Source organism: Lepeophtheirus salmonis, chromosome 2, assembly GCF_016086655.4.
Source record: "Lepeophtheirus salmonis chromosome 2, UVic_Lsal_1.4, whole genome shotgun sequence".
NCBI lineage: Eukaryota > Metazoa > Arthropoda > Copepoda > Siphonostomatoida > Caligidae > Lepeophtheirus > Lepeophtheirus salmonis.
The window spans coordinates 15,826,939-15,845,759 of NC_052132.2; the positions used below are offsets into that span (position 1 = coordinate 15,826,939).

The following is an 18,821-nucleotide window of genomic DNA, read 5'->3' on the forward strand; positions in this document are numbered from 1 at the left end:
GATAAAAGGTTGCGTGATACGATAACGGTGATGAAATGGCAAATTTTACCTTTATTGTATCATGCAACCTTTCTCCCAAAAAGAAACAATTCTAAAATAGCCAATATACAGGGTATCCACGATAAATTGGAACTACTTTAAACTTCATCCAGATCCATAATGTGGATATTTGGGGTTAAATCATACTAATATAAAAGGTTGCGTGAACAATACACTATAACTTCCACCACAATTGTTTTGGCAACAAAGAATAGTCATCAGGGAACAAGCAAGGAGAGACGCCATCCTCGAATTGGCTCACGCGGGACACAAGCCCTCTGCTATCTACAAGCTTCTTAACTATCCCAAGACCACAGTGTACCGGATCTTCAATACCTGGGAGGTTGAGGGGAAGGTCTGCTGCAATTCCCACAACATGAGAAGTGACCGAATTCGCACTCCCCGCTTCCTTGAAGGCCTCCGGAAGTCCATCAAGGATTTGCCAGGGACTTCCTTGTCCAGGTTATCCAAGAACCGTTGAGTGAGCATGCAGCTGGTCTCCAAGGCTGTGAATGAGGACCTCGAGTACAGGTCATATCGAATGGCCAAACAACACATCCTCACAGTATCCATGAAGGCCACCAGGCTCACCAAAGTGTAAGCGTCTCTTCAATGACCTGAAGAGCCATGGAGGAAGAATCATCTTCTTCTCCGACGAGAAGAACTGGACTGTCGACAGAAGCTACAACGTCCAGAATGACAGGTGGCTTGCCAAGGAGAGAGAAGAGGTCCCTGCAGTCTTCACCACAAAGTTCCCAGGCTCCATTACGAGGGAGTGGAGTGCTGTCGATTCCGCGGAAGTCATCAGGGCATGCAAATCCTTTAGGGGCAGGATGGAGAAGATGGTGGCTGCTGAGGGAGTACATGTTGAATAAATTTATTGTTTAGTATCATGTCTAACTTTTTCATATTAACAAATACCGGGTGTCCAGAAATTCCTGACTGATTTCTAACTTCCAACTTCATTAAGATCTAGAAAGACTAAAAGTAGAGATACAGAGAAATGTTTTTAATAAAAAAACTTTGCTTGGTTATAATCTATAATATATTTTTAACAATTTGGCCTTTAGCTTCCATAGCAGCTACAACACGGGGGTGGAAGGAGGAGCAGGTGTTCTTGATGTAGGTGGGGTCCATCTTGGTCCAGGCCTTGGTGATACTGGCCTTGAGAGCTTTGGTACTACTGTGCCGTTTTTAGCAAGCCTGCCTCTAAAATGTGCGCCAAGATGCTGAAATCCAAGGGGGTCAGGTCGGGGGAGGAGGGGGCCAGAATTCCACCTTCTCCTTGAACCACTTCTGGGTGTTCTGGGCTGTGTGTGCGGGTGCCCCATCCTGCTGGAAACACACCCTCTTGCCAGGATGCTCCTTCCTGATCCATGGGACCACCTTGGTCTTGAGCACCTTGATGTAGTCCTCCGAGGTGAGCCTGTAGCCCTCTTGGAAGAAGACTGGAGGCATGGCTTTACCATCTGAGCCAACAACTCCAAGCATCATGATGCTAGCTGGGTGCTTGGTCATGGACACATATTTCTCAGATCCCACGTAACCATTAAGGCTAATGTAGCGATCATTTTTGCGGTTGAAGACTGGATCCACTGTAAAAGTTTTTTCATCGGAAAAAATGATAATTCTGTCCCCATTGCTTTTCATGTTGTTTAAAATCTTCTTGCATCGGATGTATCTGGCCTCCATATTGGCCATGGACAACATGGGACAGGTAGTACGGACCAAGGACTTACCCCCAATGTCCTTGACAATGTTGGCAGCAGTAGTCTTGCCCATGTTGTTCTTCTTGGCAATTGTTCTGATGCTCAGAAGAGGGTTTATCTTGATCTGGGCCCTGATCTTCTTCTTAATGGCCTTGGTGGCCTTTAAGATAGGTGTCCTACTTCGAGGCTTGTCTTCAAGGCCTTCCCCCTTGTCCAACCTCCTCTTGATCCTGCCAATGGTGCTGGTGGACATGCTGGTGGCCTCAGAGATCTCCTCGTGGCTGATTCCTGCACGAAGCAGAGCAGCTACTTCATGTCTTTTAGCCTCCATGTCAAAAACAATTATGTATTTCGAAATGTTATTGATACAAAACTTGTTAATCTGAAAACGGCCTTTAACTTTTATTTCGCAACATTTACGTAAAAAGTCTCTGAAATCTCGAAAAAAGCCATCGAAGGTACCGGTCAAGACTTTGGGGACACCCGGTACACTCCAAATTCCCTTTTTATATAGCAGGTTGAATTTTAAGATAGTTCCAATTTATCGTGGAGACCCTGTATACTTGTATATATTCGCTATTTCTTCCATTCTGTAAATGCCAAAACGAACGGTTAGAAGCATCAGAGTGAGCTTTAAGGAGTGTAACAACACCCTGGAGGCCGTGGAGAGGAAGGTGGACGACATGGAGGGCCACAGGAAGGTCAGGAACAAGGAGCTCCTCAGCAAGGTCCAGGAGATCGTTGATGCAGATCCCACGAACCCTGTACCTCAAATTGCCGCGGATTTGGATACATCACACACCACCATCATCCAGTGTGTCAAGAACGACTTGAAGTACCGGTCCTACAAGGATCAGACTAGCCAGGTGCTCACTGATAAGACAAAGGGCCTCAGGTTAGTGAAACTTGTGAGATTGCTGAACAAGATCAAACATCCCCAAAAGCCCAACTTGCTGTGGTTTTATTTTATTTGACAAAATTTTTTGTCAAAACCAAATCTACAACAGCCGGAACCACAGATGGATAGCCACCAACAACTGCAATGTGTCACGGGCCATGAAGACAAACTCCAAGGAGTGGCTGAAAGAGAATGCATTTGACTTCGTACTGTTCTCATATTACTCCCCCACCCCCCTCACCAAATTTGAACTCCTTTGATACTGGGTGTGGTTTACGTCAAGAATAGTACCAACATGATCCCCTACAACACCAAGGACGACCTGATTGTTGCTATCCGCCGCACATTCACCTATCTCCGGCCGGTGCAAGTTCAAAGGCGTGCTCCTGTTGCCGCCCTGTATTGAGGCGGTTTTGGAGGTGGAAGGGGGTTTCATTGAATAAATATCTTCTCGATAACCTGATAATCATGTGTTTCTTGATTTCAATAAATATTAAGAAACAAAGCTGCAGTTTTATTTTTTGGGGGCGGCAGATTTAATCGTTCCACTCTGTATATATACAGATTATATAATGATTTTTTTTGGAGTATATTAGCCCCTTCCCCCCCAAATGATGAAAGCCTGCAACGCCCTTGCTAGTGAGTATTTTCTAGTTGCATTAAAATTTTGCAACTATCCTTGTAGGCGGAAGAATCCAGCACCCAGTTGAAAAATCGAGGTGGAGTTCGAAATTAAGAAAATTAGACTAAATATTATTTTTATAAGAATAAATAACTAGACTTTTAAAAGGATTGAATTAAAACTGCATTAAAGTCATATTATTCAGATTTTGATTCTCATTCATAAATTTGTTGAAAAAATAATACATTAGAAAGAACGGTGGAACATATTCGAACTGGGAGTTTCAGATAGCCTTAATAACGATACTTTCACTGGGAAATGAAAATGATATAATTATCAGCTGATATTAGTGAAGGTGAAGAAGAAAATGAAATATTACTGACTCAAGTTGAGTGTGAAATAGTATTAATATTCTGCAAACTGTTATTATTTTCTTGGGATTACAGTGTTGGTTACTGGGATTTGTAGGGGAAAATTTAGGGATATTATAAAATTTTGAGCCGCATGGAAACGTACTGATATATTATAGCGTTAATAATCCCATTAGGTGTAACTTATTTTCAAGAGATTGGATTGAGTTTAATCAGATAAACAATGGAGTTGTAGATTTTGTCTTATCTGATAAAGTAAGATGAATACAAAATCACATAAAAAATAAGCTCATCACATTGTTTCCTCGTTGTTAAAGCAAAACAAGTCTATCAAAATACATATTATAGCCAGGACACTTGCTCCATATTAAATACAATAATAATGCTCTTAAGTGTTCAAATTGCCTCCGTATTCTTCTACATTTATATTTTGTTCTATTTACGCTTCATCAGAAATTAGAATACATATAGGCAGCAGCATACGTGTAAAACAGAGAGAGCAGGGCAGCACCTGGCTTTTGTGATAGTGAGAGCGCACATGTACATTGAATTGATAATGCTGATCATTTCAGTTGGTTACTAATAGTGATGGGGAATCCGGCTCTTATTAGAGAACCGGCTCATTCGGATCTTGGCTCCCAAACGGCTTTTCAGATGCTTTTGTTTTTTGTTCTCAGAAAAAGTTTCAAAAATATTTGCTCTGCTGCATAATTTACCGAACGAGTTTTTTTTTATTAAAAAAACAAATCCCAAATTAATTTTTCCACCTAGTTTAGCCGTCAGATTTCATCCTGACGAATAATAAATTATAATAAAAAGGACAATAAATCCCTCATTTTGGGTGAGCCAGCTCCTGATTGGTAGGAAGTCGGCTCCTGTCGTTCATTTGGTTAGAGCCGGCTCACACATAGATCGTTACGTTCCCGAACGACACATCACTAATTAGTATCATGAATATGGAGTCAGTACATAAAATGCACGACTACGACTCCAGTATTTTGAACTTTCACAAAAGAAAATGCCAATTGATAAAGCTATATTGAATTTATACACTAAAACATATCTTCACGAACTTATGCCTCACCCTGTAAATCATTTGTAAACTCATAACGCCTTAGATCGGTAAAGTTTGATGATTTAATTGGCATAATCAAATGAAAGTAATAGATTAATGTTGCATGTATAAAATCCAAATATTTCTAAATTGTGATACAAATTATCCCTAATTTAACGTCAATATCCCAAGATCTGATTCAATATGTAAAACAAAGCTTTTAATTCATATCCCTCCATTGTACCTATGTCCACATTATGATATCTTGAATTAATGATTTGTTCTACTTAAATAATCGCGTACACAGGTATGGTATAGGTACCTGCGTACAAATTAAATCCTCATTACTCGTAGGAAGTGATTAAATTATTATAAAAAAACGAATTTTGGAGTCTCGTATTAAATTTAGAACACATGTAGGAAAGCAAAGATTGAATATTATATATGTCATTATATATTTTAATAGACACTTTCAACTTTTTTTTGTAAAAATACTTGAAAAATAACAGAAAAGTATCCATCTGTATTCTCTTAAGGCATGCCAAATATCCAGTTTCAAATAAGTATTCCTCCTCTTCAACTAGACAAACATTTGGTGTAGTTAGTTTCAATTACTTTTTGAATAAAGTTTAGTGGATACAGAAGAGCTTTGATCCTTGCAAAGAAAACATACACACACACGAAAAAATGTCTGCCGGAACGGCACCTGAGCCAGTTTTACACTCAACATCCAAATGGTTGAAAGAAAATGAAAAGGCGTTTCTTCCACCCGTCTGTAACAAAATGATACACAACTATCAACTGAAGGTAAATTATGTTACGTAATGAATTTGAATAAATAGTATATAAACATTTCCAATGATCATACCATTCAAATGGTGGCTCACAGGCCATATCCAACCCTTGAATAACTTATTTGTTGAAAAACAGGATCCAGAGATTCTTAATGCACTTGACATAACAAAGCATATAGCTGACTATTAGTGTTGAGACCCGGTCCATGGGCGAATTTTTTTTCGGTTCGGTCTTAAGTGATTTTTGTAGGGATATTTAGACCGACTTTTCGGTCCAGACCGCGGTCCAATTTTTTTTCCGGTCCCACTTTGTAGACCGATTTTGATTCGGTCTTACTTTAAGGACCTATTTTTTTCGATCTCATATGTTATGAGAGACCCATTTTTTCTTCTAGATCAACTGTTATTCATTTCTTATCAAAAGAATTCAAAAGTACACGATAAGTTTCAGAAGAAATACTGTATACATATAAGAAACGACGGGATCAAAATTCATCCAAACTATCTCTGTTTCAACTTTGTATAACGTCATTGTACTTGAAAAAACATATGATGTCATGTTATAAACAATTTGTCTCTAAAATCGGTCTAGACCATTTTTTTTGGGACAGAATTTGACAGAATTTTTATATGAGACCGGTCGAGATTGAATAATCCGTGCCAATCTCTAATTTACTCTACAAATTTAAGTGGATATACTCATTATGATAACGCCTACCATGGGTGTTGGAACGTTTTTGCAAATTATATAGTTGTGACGTTATCAGGGGAGCCCAAGGCCATTAGGATTTTTTTTGACAGGGTGTTATTTTTATAAATATTAATTTTAATTTTTATAACTTTTGGGAAGATATTTTTTTCATTCAAAATGATGACTTTTTATACAAGAGGATTTTTTTTTATTTGTTATTACTTTACAAATTCTGTAAAAGTGGGGGGCTCGGCTCTTATGGTTCAACGCATATATAGCATGACTAAACAAAATATTCATCATTGTTATAAAACGGGACATATACAGCCTAAACAGCCATACTTTAATATTATATATATATATATATTAAAATCAATCAAAATGAGTAAAAAGTAGGTTGACGAAAGAACTTGAGTAAACACTTGTAAACAAGTATAAACAATTTATTTTTTTGTGTTTTATTACACGCTTCCCTCTCTAAAATACAACACTTTTTGAAAATTAAAAAAAAATTATATTTGACAAAAAATCATTAAGTTAGAAAAATTTAATTCATAAATACAGAGGTCACTTTATTTACATTATCAATCAATATATTCACCTTTTATCTAAATCCCCAGTTCCAGCCTGGTATGGAACTTTGTACAACAGTTCTTTACAAAGTGAGGCCTTTACTTGGTCCTTTGTTGTGTATCGGACCTCCAAAAGCTTCTCCTTGGGTTGGCAATAACACAGAAAAGTGGGGGATCTAGGGAGGTCATGAGTCTTGCTTTACATGCTTGTTGAGGAGGATTTTGCGCTGGGTCCCACGCTTTACTCGATCCAAACGGCTTCAAACCCGCACGAAAAGTTATCTTTTAGGCATTAAAGTTTAAGTCTTGCCTCACCAAGAGTTGCATGGAGGACTGGCTACTTTCAAATTCACGAGCAAGACCATTGACAATCATCCTAGTTCTTCTGTCATCAGTGGAGCCTTTAACTGCTTCAAACAATGATTACCGGGTACACTTGTTAAATTCCGGCACTTTAAAGATCTCTGATAGGGATTTTTCACTAACGGAGGGTTCCTGACTTGCAGCGTCGTAGCTCCTTGTCTTTGGATATGCTGCTCTTATTTCCCAACCGACTTTCCTCATTTTTTTGTGTACCTTTTCATGAGACAACTGTTTACAATAAGTTATTGAGTTAAACATCGAAATATAACAAATAGGACAAAGTTGCACCATTTAAAAAAGTGTTCCATTTCAGATGGAAGGCCCCGTATCCTTTAAAATTGAGAAATCCTTGTATTTTTATTTAATTTCCTGTAATGATCATATTTTATTCAAATCATATGTATATTCTTCCATGAACAAATGAAATATGAATTATTTTATATCCACTTAAGGTGTTTTACGTGGGAGGCCCGAATCAAAGAAAGGACTACCATTTGGACGAAGGAGAAGAGTTTTTCTACATGAGGAAAGGGGACATGTGTCTCAAAGTACTTTACAATGACAAATTCAAGGATATAAAAATCCGAGAAGGAGAGGTACTTGACTCATTTTGACCTTTGCAATTACATATCTACAGTTTTAATTCACAGGTGTTTCTTTTACCTGGTCGAATTCCGCATTCTCCACAAAGGTTTGAGAACACAGTTGGTTTAGTCGTTGAGAGAGATAGACTTAATTTTGAAAAGGATTGCCTTCGATACTATGTTGATGGGTCAAAAGAAATCCTATTTGAGAAGTGGTTTCAATGTACAGATCTTAGTACACAGTTACCACCCGTCATCAATGAATTCTTTCAGTCAGAGGAGTATAAAACAGGTAATGAAAGGAATACTCTAATTTCCATGATGCCTATTATAAATAACACTATGTAACCAAATTAAGGCCTTTGAACGTCCAGGGGCTAAATCCCACATTTAATATTGTTATTTCTAGAGTAAAGTTATGATTCAAAACCATATTTCAAATAACTATATATATATAAATTAAAACTAATAACTCCTCATAACTTAAATGGGGAAATTAAATTGAGTTATATTTCTCAATTTGTTCCAAATTTACAGTTGATTATGTATTTTGTACGTTTTTGTTTTATTTTGACCTTGATTTCTCAAAACTTAATAGCCTCTCACAACAATCATATGTAATTTTCGTAACAAATTTGATTAAAATGGATTTGTTACTTTTGGTGGTATCGCGGTTACTAACAAATAAACAAAGCTAAAAACCAAATTTACGTTTAACTTCGTTAGCAGAGGTATAAAAAACATTCTAACCTTCGAAAGATAAAATATTTATAAAGTTATCTTGAATACAGTTCCTACGGAATGGGTCTAATCATACAATAATCAAGTAATTTGAATTTGGAAACTAATATTTTGTTCATATTTTTTTTAATTGCTTTATATTATAGGTAAGGCTAAAGAATTAACCTTATGTTGCAACTTAAAAAGATTTGCAATTAATAAAAAGTTTCTTTTTATTTATTTTTTCAGTTGAATTTTATTATTTTCTTATAGAATATTTAATAAATAAGAATGCGCAAAAAGTTCCGAAATAAAATATAATGAGTCGATGAGATGACTTACATATAATCAAAAAATACTAATAAAATACATTGAATATGAAACATATTTAAATCTGGGTTGATATTACTACCCCTAAAGTATTGACCACTTATTACAATGAGTTAATAATCGAATTAATAATATTTAAGTTGGAAACATTTTCACGCAACCTTACATTGCTTTATTATTAAATATTCCAAAATCGTAGCTAATCTCAAAAAAATCATTCAAAATCGATCTTTTTTTACCGGAAATCTTTTTAAATTGAAAAAAGGGTATAACTTATATTACTTAGTTTGAGCCATGATATAAAAAAATAGAAAAAATATATTAACTTCTAAATAATAACCATCATTTTACTTGATTGTGGTATGTTTTGACACATTTTATAGGGAATGCATTTAAGATAACTTTATAAATAATTAAACTTTCGAATGCTGGAATGTTTTTTATCGATTGGAATTACCTTTAACTATCATTTATATAGATATTTTGTTTCAAAATATAGCTCCGAATCGAAATATGTATACTATAAAAATATGATTAATTTTTTTTTTTTTGAAGGCCAAACCTACTGCTATTGAAAATTTCAATGGTCATATTCGAGCTTCATTGCTTAAATAACAATAATAAATGCGGGGATTAGATGGCAGACCAAAATACTTTTACATATAGTAATTAAAACATAATAATATTTATCAATGTCAATGTTTATTAGGGAAGCCAACAAAGGATAACATTGAGTCAAATCCTCCGTGGGTTCCCGATTCAGCACGACGACTTGAGTCTCCCTTCTCTATAAAAGATTGGGTTGCAAACAATTTCAATGAAATTTTTGAAAAGGGATCATTGGACTTGTGGGATAAATCCTATCAATCGGACATAATTGCTCATGGATATGGATCAGGGAAAAAATGCATGGTTTCCAGAGGTGGTGAAACATTATTCTTGTCTATTCAGGGATCCCCCGTCAAAATAACAATTGGGAATCATGTATATGAATTGAAGGTCGATGATACACTTCTTGTTCCATCGAATATTGAGTTTACGTTTGACCCTGCCGAGGACTCCGTTGTTGTCTCAATACAAATGAATCCTGAGCATCGATCAAGAGTTGGATTCTAATTATATTTATAATTATTCAAAATACATACATATGTACCTCAATAAAAATAAAAATTCATCTTTATTTAAAACAAGGGAAGTTTATTTAGGTCAATTATACAACTACATATTTTATTTGATTTATTTTTAATTTCAATCTTCATTACATCTTATTTTATCCATTAATTACAATAGTCTAATCCGTTACATAAATACAACACATTATCAAATTAAGTATCAAGAATAAATCATAAATTCTATTTGTGGATGATGTTGTCATATTTTTCTCAAATGATGACAAAATCCACGTTGGTTGAATAAATCTTACTCCTGATAACTCATAAAACCATTGGAGGTCGTGGTAAAAAGCTAACTAATTTCATTCGAGATCCACCATATCCTGTACCAGCATATCGTGAATAGGATCGAGATATACTCACTGGTCTTTCTAGCAAGGCTTGTGGTTCTTCATATATTTCTTCTGTAGCAGTGGGTACAAGTTCCTCCTCTTGTGGCAACATGACAGCATACCTACAAGATTGAAAGCAATAAATGGGTAGTTTAAATACTTGAAGTAATTGAATAGATTAGTTAAACAAAATAATGATTTAATTTCAATATGTTGAAATCCCTTCGGTTCGACTTATGTACAATGTAAATACAACATTTTCCAGCACTTAAATATAAATATTTAATTCTAAGGGGCCATTTTTAGGGCTGGGAATATGGGTGAGCGTGAAGGGAAAGGCGGTAGCGATAAATTATCAACACAGTTATACTTAGATAAATAGGTTTGTTTAATATGTGTATGTAATAAACTTTTGGGGAGCTTCATATTATTATATGACGCAACCTTTCTTGGAAAAAAACCAGAAAAATGCCCTGCTATTTATCTCTTTAGTACTCTCAGACTATCTTTGTTATATTGTTTCTCCAAAATCCAATACTGTATTATAATATTGCTTAGTCGTACATATTGTTTTTAATGCGTAGCTATACGTTTCTACTTTGGAAAGGATGTTCATGACTCAGGAATGGAATAATTATGACAACTGCCGCCCAGAAAAAGAAAATTCCATCTTTATATAACCAATTACAAATGTACGGACCATCTAAAAACCCACCAGAACTATCAAGTGATACGATGTAATCGACAGTTGACAACAAAGTACATATGGTATTTTAATGTTAGGAAGTTAACATTATGGGTTGTAGGCCGAACCCCTCCTCCTAAGTGATCACGTAATTTGAGAATGTCTCAAAAGGATTTTGTAGAATGAGTTGAGGAATGCTGAAAGGGGGGTCTTCCAAAATTGTTTTCTATAGGTTCTAGAACAACTTTTTAATTAATTGAAAAAAATGATTTATAAGTCCGAATCTTGAAGTTTCTAATAATGATTAATAAATTTATTCTTTCAGACAGTGTATACAGGAAAGTTAATATATTTGAAAAATATTCGGATTCCGAACAGTATTTAATTTCAAACACTTTGTTTGAGTATCAATTTTTTCAAGATATACCTATACACAAATAGTCTAGCAGAGTTTGCTACTTTGCTCGAATATATAAGTAATTACTGAAAATAATGGATTCTAAAATGGAGTGTTCGAATGCTGTTTGAGGTCCAAATATCCGTTTATCTCGAGGAGAGCATCCACAGTGCCTTTCCAGTAACTATATCGAGGCTGTGATAGAGACTAATGACGGCCACATTGAGAGAAGGCATTTATATGTAAATTAAAAATTATATGTTTCTCTCCTAGAATAAAAAGTTATAAGTACTAAAATTTAAGCATCCTATTTTGGCTTCTAGAAAACAATGTATGAGAGAATGGATTTCAACCATTTCAAAGAAGGCTCAAATTTACATATTAAAACAGAAAATATAAACATATTGGATCCAACTGTATAACATGACAACAACGACATGGTCATTAATGACTTGTATTATTAAAAATAATCATTTCCATATATTCTTACCTTAGTTTATTCATATTTTGTTCAATATCTGGTATGAGGGGCTCCTCTTCCTCCATGACTTCCAATTTGGGTTGCATTCTTGATTTAGCATATTTAAGAACAGAGGTTTTAAAAGAACTGGGCTCTGACTCCAAAAAGAATTTGAGTCTACTGCGAATTCCAAGGGGAACGGAGTCTCCTCCATGTAATTGGTGTCTTAAAAAGGCTGATCGTTTAAATGGTTGTAGTGCATTGCCTTGAACAATGAGAGCCATCGTCAGGAAGATGCAGAAACATGGCAATAACTTTCCCTAAAAAAATCAAATAATAAAGATATTAAAATCAGATGTGTAAATAAAATACGACACTATTCACGGGCAATCTCAAGATTTTTTATAAGTTTGCACAATGGACGCCCATACTACTAAGTACTCTACCGTGTGTTCGAAAAGTCTTGGAATGTTTATTAAAATGAAAATCCAAAAGTTTTTCTAGGCATGTTTTTATAAACATCCGTCTCGAACTTTATAGTACAATTGTTTTAGAAGTTAGTCAGTTGTTTAGGTCAGATTAAATACTCTTAAGTGGAAAATAGAAAGTAAAAGGAAGGAGGTTGTCGTTTTAGTCCTTTCCGGTCACACCAACATCATGCTCTAAGTCAGTAACCAGACGGTCTGAAAGGTCAGGAAACAGGCTTCTCTTTCAGTATCCCGTTTTCTTGGGATTTATCCAGGGTTTTATATTTATTATTTTGTTTGTGAAGGTTTTTTTATCACACTTTCTATGATATTTAAGATAATTCAGGATACGTTGATAGTGCTGGAGAGGAGTGTATTTTGAGCCTGACTAAGTTAAGGTAGTTTCTGAAGCCTTAAGGACTTACCTCTAGCAAATTTTACAGCTCTTGACACAATTTAATTGGATATAGGCTTTTTTGCCCACTTTAGTTATTTTTATTCTTGGGTTGGCTTCAAAAGCCTATCCGGGAGCTTGTTAAGTAAGTTTGGTTGTTCAACCACATTGAAGTTTATCTTCAATGCTATTTCCAGATTCAAGTTGTTTCCTAACCAAAAAGTTTGAACCGAATGTTCACAAAAAAAAAAAAATGGCTACTAAACAACTCTTAAATTTTTATTTAATAACATCCCAAGACTTTTTAACAATATATGTCTTAGAAAAATTTCGCAAAAGTGGTACATGCCAATTGACCCAATTTCTTTTTTTTTCAAGATCAACTGTTATTGATTTTTTCAAAAAAATATCAAAAGTACACGAGTTGTTCTAGTACAAATATTGTATACATATAAGAGTCGACGGGATTAAAAAGGCATCCAAGCTCTCCCAGTTAAAACTTCGCATGACGTCATGTAATAAACAATTTATCTGTAAAATCCGTCTAGAACGATTTTTTTAAACTGAACTAGACCGAATTTTCACCTTGAACAGATCTAGACCAAATTTTTCTATGAGACCGATCCAGACCGAAGTAGTTTGGTCCAACAAAAAATATAACGGTTTCATAGCAGTATAAGATTTTCATACAGAAACCCCACACTATTATTTTCCTCTAATTATCATACTTTTCTCGTCCCTAATCGAGCCCAATGAAAAATATTAATTGTGGAAATATAGACATTTTTACGAATTTTTAGTTTATAATATTATGATTTATTTCTAATAACCTTGTTTATCATTCACATAAAGTGGGATTTAACGGAAGTTTTATGACTTTTTTTATTCATAAGTCATTTTATGCAGTTTTAAAAAGGTTAATTTGAAATTTGTCAACTTTATTACAAAAATATCAACATTGAGCCCCCTCAAGATTGCGTCTCCCTCAATTACGATTAAATCTATGACGTAAGTGAAAAATATGTATACACTCGCAGTCTAAGATATTCCTTTTTCCCGTACATATTGATAGACTCGTTTAGAATAACGTAACCTCATTTATTCTTTTACCTAAAACAAGAATTGTAAGAGTATCAGTTATCAAATGAAATAAAAGCATTCTTTGATGGATTTGAAGGGTTGCCAAACAGGTTGCTCTCCATGAGTGTGTTTACCTTAAACATGTACTAATATTGATCACTAATTTATTATTCTCGATTGTATTATTACAGTAACATTATAATAAAATGGTCATCAGCAGTGTTGAGCCCGTCCAGCCCAATCATGGAACGGTCCTATCAGTTCTTAGGACTCTCTGTCCTAGAACGGATTAGAAAAAGATGAAATAAAGTTGAGGGATGTCATCTTGGACCAAACTTTATAAGTTTTTAGGACTGATATGCAGGACTGAACTAGACGGTACTGAGATCATCATTGTCTTATTTATCTTTTCCCAAAAAAAAATCAAAAATCCATAGCTATTCATAATTTAATTCATGTATTATGAACCGTTGTATAAATCTATTGGGGTATAGCCAACCATAATGATTAACGAAGCTCACTCTTCGTTTCACTATGTCTTTTGTATTTATAGTCATGTTCTACTTGTTATTGCATAACAATGAATATTATACACATTCTTTAATACTTACGTATAACTCAAAAGAATAAGTATATCATTAAGAACCTGAAATATTTCTTTAAAAAGTAAATTAATACCCCCCTCCTCAAAAAGTGAAGAAAAAGAATCAAAATAGATGAATCTTATTATGTAATTCCCGTAAAAGATAGGGATACTGTTAATCTCCTCTCAAAATGCTTTATATTAATTATAATCTATTGCATCTTAGTTAAATCCCCTCTACCCTAGAAAAAAAAAAGAAGAATATTGTAGTAAAGAGTAATGGATATTTGAGTAGTGTTGATAGTAGATAACTACAGCATATAAATCCAATAGTTATTACCTGGGATTGTAAAGTAATACTAAGGTATAGTGATGAAAATCGTGTATGTTTTGGTCATGTTAAAAAATAAATAAAAAAAAACAGGACAAAATAAGAATTGTAAACCTGACAATTTGAAGAATGTTTTGGAGGAGATAAATTTAGTTTTAAAAAATATAATATTTGAAATTTAATTTTGAAATATTTTTCTAAAAAAAATTATTTTTTTTGGGTAATAGCTATGGAATCTTTAATTTTTTCCCCAAACAATTAATTTTTTTATGAATAGGTATGAATTTTTAAAAATTCTTTTAAAAAAATTTAATATTTGAAATTTTTTTCTAAAAAAATTATAAATAAAAAAAACAAATATACCAGAATATGGGTAAGAACTACTTCGATGTCGATCCCCAAATCTACTCTCAATTATAACTCCCTAATAAATACTTTGGGTTATACTCTCTGTCTTTTATGAGGAAATACGAATATTCAATCAGGTTTTGAGTATGACTGAATGTAGAAGAAAATGGATTTCACTACTCAGGAGTTAAATAGTAATGACAGCATTTTAGGAAAAGAAAAGACACTCTTCATTTTTCCAATTCAAAAAAAAAAACGTGGGGCCCAAATAAATAAATGGATTTTCATTTGGCCAATAAATGTTTCTTTAAAAAAAATATATATATTTGTGATCGACAATTGTTCATTTTTTTAGTCACACCTCCAAAAAGAAAGAAAATGTAAAAACAGTGATAATAACTATAATTGCACTCGAATGATTGCTTACAATCCATGCAAATTGACAATGAATAAAAGTGACGTATTCATTTATTTTGTTATCTATGAACAAGTGTGTTCTTATGTTGTCCAATAAGATGACCTCATAGGTCATTTTTTTCAATATAAAATTAGCTTATATTATATTAAATTAGAACTCTTTATTTTATCTAACAAACATTTTTGCTTTATTTTATTTTCTCCACGAGAAAGGTCATCAAGGTTAAGGTTTTTTTTGTTTTATCTCAGTAAAAAATAAACATACTTGCAAATCTTGTAATATATATAAGTGAAGTCGCTTGACCGTCATACGTAGTTCCGTTCAGTTTAGTCTCAATTTAGTCTAGTTCATATTTCTTCTCAATAAATGTGATAAAAAAGGTCATCCAGGTAATTTGCAAGTATCTTTATTTTTTACTGAGATCAATAAAAAAGGTTAAATTTTGATTTCTGTAACCGTGATCGTTTGACTTTGATAGACAAACAGAAACAGACAGAAGGCAAAATACTGCAGTTTGCTTGAATATTATTATGGGTCTTTTCGACAGGTAACTACTTAGTTAAAATGTTCCCTTTCGCTCTTTCCAACAACTTTAGCTATAATGAACTTTGGAAGAAGGCTCTCTCAGCCAAAGAGAAGAGACCACGATTTTGAGCGTGGGCTGGGCTGAAATATTTCTATAGAAAAGACCGCCATAGGGAAAAAACTTGCTCTCGTACCAGACTCGGGTCTTTTCTTTTTTTTTGCTTGTAAGTACATACTAATATGTACATCTAGCAGGCCCTTACTTTGCTAACACAAAAATATACAGCTGTGGAAGTTTATCCTTCTTTTCTCCTAATAAGTGATCCGAACAACAATATATAGTTGGGAAAAGTTGGCTCAGAGCTGGTTAACATCCAACTGATTTGGTGTCTTTCCCCTGTTTCTTTCCGAATGAAAGGTTACGTGATCATTAAAGGTAACAAAGTGCTTGTTGCTTACATCGAACTCTACATGATCAAAACACATTCTATAATATAAAGATATTGTACATATCTTATTTAATAACTCTTTTTCCATCTCTCTACATTTTTGAGAGGACAAAAGTACTTACAATACCTTTGGGCGTTGTCCAAATTAGATTTTAAAATCCTCCTCCCATCCATAGAAGGTAAGTATGTACAGTGTACACTCAACATAAAGACTATAAAAATCCATTTAGTCGAAGAAGGGTTTATTATATTTACGTATGAATTATGTTAAACAAGCCCCCCACTATTTTCAGACAGACAGACATGTACCCCTGCAGTACATAAATATATCCACATAGGTCAAATAGACTACATTGTATATTTTAAATGAAGATAAAAAATAATGATCTTACCAACATCTTAGCCTCGAGTCGAATAAGAAATATTCTTCAACATTTCCGTTCTTAAATGGTATTTTTTCCTTCTGACTCTTATTATTGCTTTCGTATTGAGCGGATAATAATAATATAATCACTCTCTTTTCTAAGGAATTACATACATAGATTCTAATCTGTATTTACTTTCAAGAGAGTACTTGAAAGTATACTTAACGAATTTCTTAGATCATTATATAACCATACATACATCGAAAGTTTTATATCCGTTGGGTTCTATATGAACTTTGAAAGTGGGGCGTACACATAGATTGACAAAAGAGTTCAAATTAGTGTTGGATATGTCCTATGACTGATTTCCTGTTTGTCCAATCTTTTTTACTATTCAACGGTCTTAGTTATATTTTTATTTCCTTCACTCATTGCTAAGATTGAAGAGTATACCAACTAAGAAAGTAATGAATGGTAGGTAGAACGTATAATAACACTTTTGACTTAATGCATCTTGTCTCTTTAATAGAGGTTATGAATCATGCTGAAACTTCAGCGACTCAAATGACGTTACTAACTAATTAAAATTACTAGTAACTACGTTATTTCAGCTGTTGTAGTTTATATAAAAGACCCATAAGGACTAGTCCTAGGGCTGACAAATATTTTTATTATGACTGGACTTATAGAACTGTATTATTTTTAGTTTTTTTATGACCGATCAAAGAAGGTTTCAAATATAGTTTTTAGCAAAATTAGTGATATGCCACGAGCTGAATTTTCGAGTAAAAAAAAACAAAAACTACCCACGGAATTAGAGCTATACTCATTACTCGTCCTAACCCATTTTGCTCACACACAAACTCGTTATTCAAAAAATTCATATGTTTACAAAAATATTAAATATTCAATGTTTTTCTCTTTAATTTATGTTAAACAGATAAACTTAAAAATTACTTGAATTGTGGTCATAAATGTTATTCAACACTTTATATAATTAACATATAAATATTTTGCTAGGGTTGATTTATAACCCATATATTTTTTGGTGCAGGGGTGCTTATGAATATGACTGGATATTAATGAATAATGAGTGTAGAAAAAGAATAGTTTTAAATGTCTAAGATTTATTTTTTAAACATACATTCTTAAAGAAATAAATGGGTTTAACCCTTCTTTCATAAGTACTTTAATATTTATTTGGTACAATTCAGTCGTAGAACGGTCCTATAAGCCCTTGGGGCCAGTTCTTCAGATGGTCAGTACTAAAACTGATTGAAAAAATGAAATTAAGTGGAGTAATGACATCAAGGACCGAATTTTATGAGTTTTAGGACTTAAATGTAGGACTGAACTGGACTGTATTCTTCAGTGCTAAATAGGGACTCACACAACATTATATAAAATAATTCAATAAAGTAGGGATTCTCAACAAGTGGTCTGTTGGCCAAGTTCAGCCCATCATTGTATTTCATACACCCAGTGCAAAATATCTTAAAGTAATGGTAACATAAAAACCAAAAAATAACAAAAATATGCATTAATTGCTTGAATTTATACAAATGAAGTTGGTCTAAATCTTATACAAAACTGAGTCAAATGCCGCCAATTGATTCTACAAGGGTAAGATTGTATCTATAGATGAAGGATTGAACTCAACCGGACCAAGACTGAGCTGAACTTAGACTGAACTGGACTGCAATCTTCAGTCTTAAATAAGGACTGAAACAACACTACTAGCAAGTAATAATACATATTCTCATTAGTAAACTTAGGATTTGTGAGCAATTGCGAAAAAATTCCTCACTCTAACTTTTCTTTAGAAAAAACTGCTTATTTTGACCTTATATGTGTGAAAATTGCTAATGTTTCTTAACTGGTATTAAATCAATAGAGAAAAATTGATTTATAGTTAGGTATTGATGATATTTTTTGAGGAAAATCTACTAGTAAAAGCCCTTCTTCCGAAGGCTCTCTTTTTCGTGGTAAAAATATCACTATGATGAAATATATATGATTACATGATCGGATATTTAATGAGTCAGATTCCGACAACATCCATTGGTGG

The 18,821-nt window shown here is 33.7% G+C and overlaps 2 protein-coding genes across 2 annotated transcripts; one reads left to right on the plus strand and one right to left on the minus strand.

The window, feature by feature from the left end:
* The first annotated feature begins 4,213 nt into the window (after positions 1–4,213).
* LOC121132325 (3-hydroxyanthranilate 3,4-dioxygenase) lies at positions 4,214–9,934 on the plus strand. The gene is made up of 4 exons (XM_040727712.2): positions 4,214–5,500; positions 7,566–7,709; positions 7,764–7,989; positions 9,457–9,934. The coding sequence occupies exons 1-4, from the start codon at positions 5,381–5,383 to the stop codon at positions 9,861–9,863; spliced, it is 897 nt and encodes a 298-aa protein (XP_040583646.1). The 5' UTR covers positions 4,214–5,380; the 3' UTR covers positions 9,864–9,934.
* Positions 9,924–16,873, minus strand: LOC121132327 (uncharacterized). Its single transcript, XM_040727713.2, has 3 exons — positions 16,781–16,873; positions 11,824–12,113; positions 9,924–10,373 (listed from the first exon to the last, which is right to left on the minus strand). Exons 1-3 carry the CDS (start codon positions 16,784–16,786, stop codon positions 10,181–10,183), a joined length of 489 nt encoding a protein of 162 aa, XP_040583647.1. The 5' UTR covers positions 16,787–16,873; the 3' UTR covers positions 9,924–10,180.
* Positions 16,874–18,821: the final 1,948 nt, after the last annotated feature.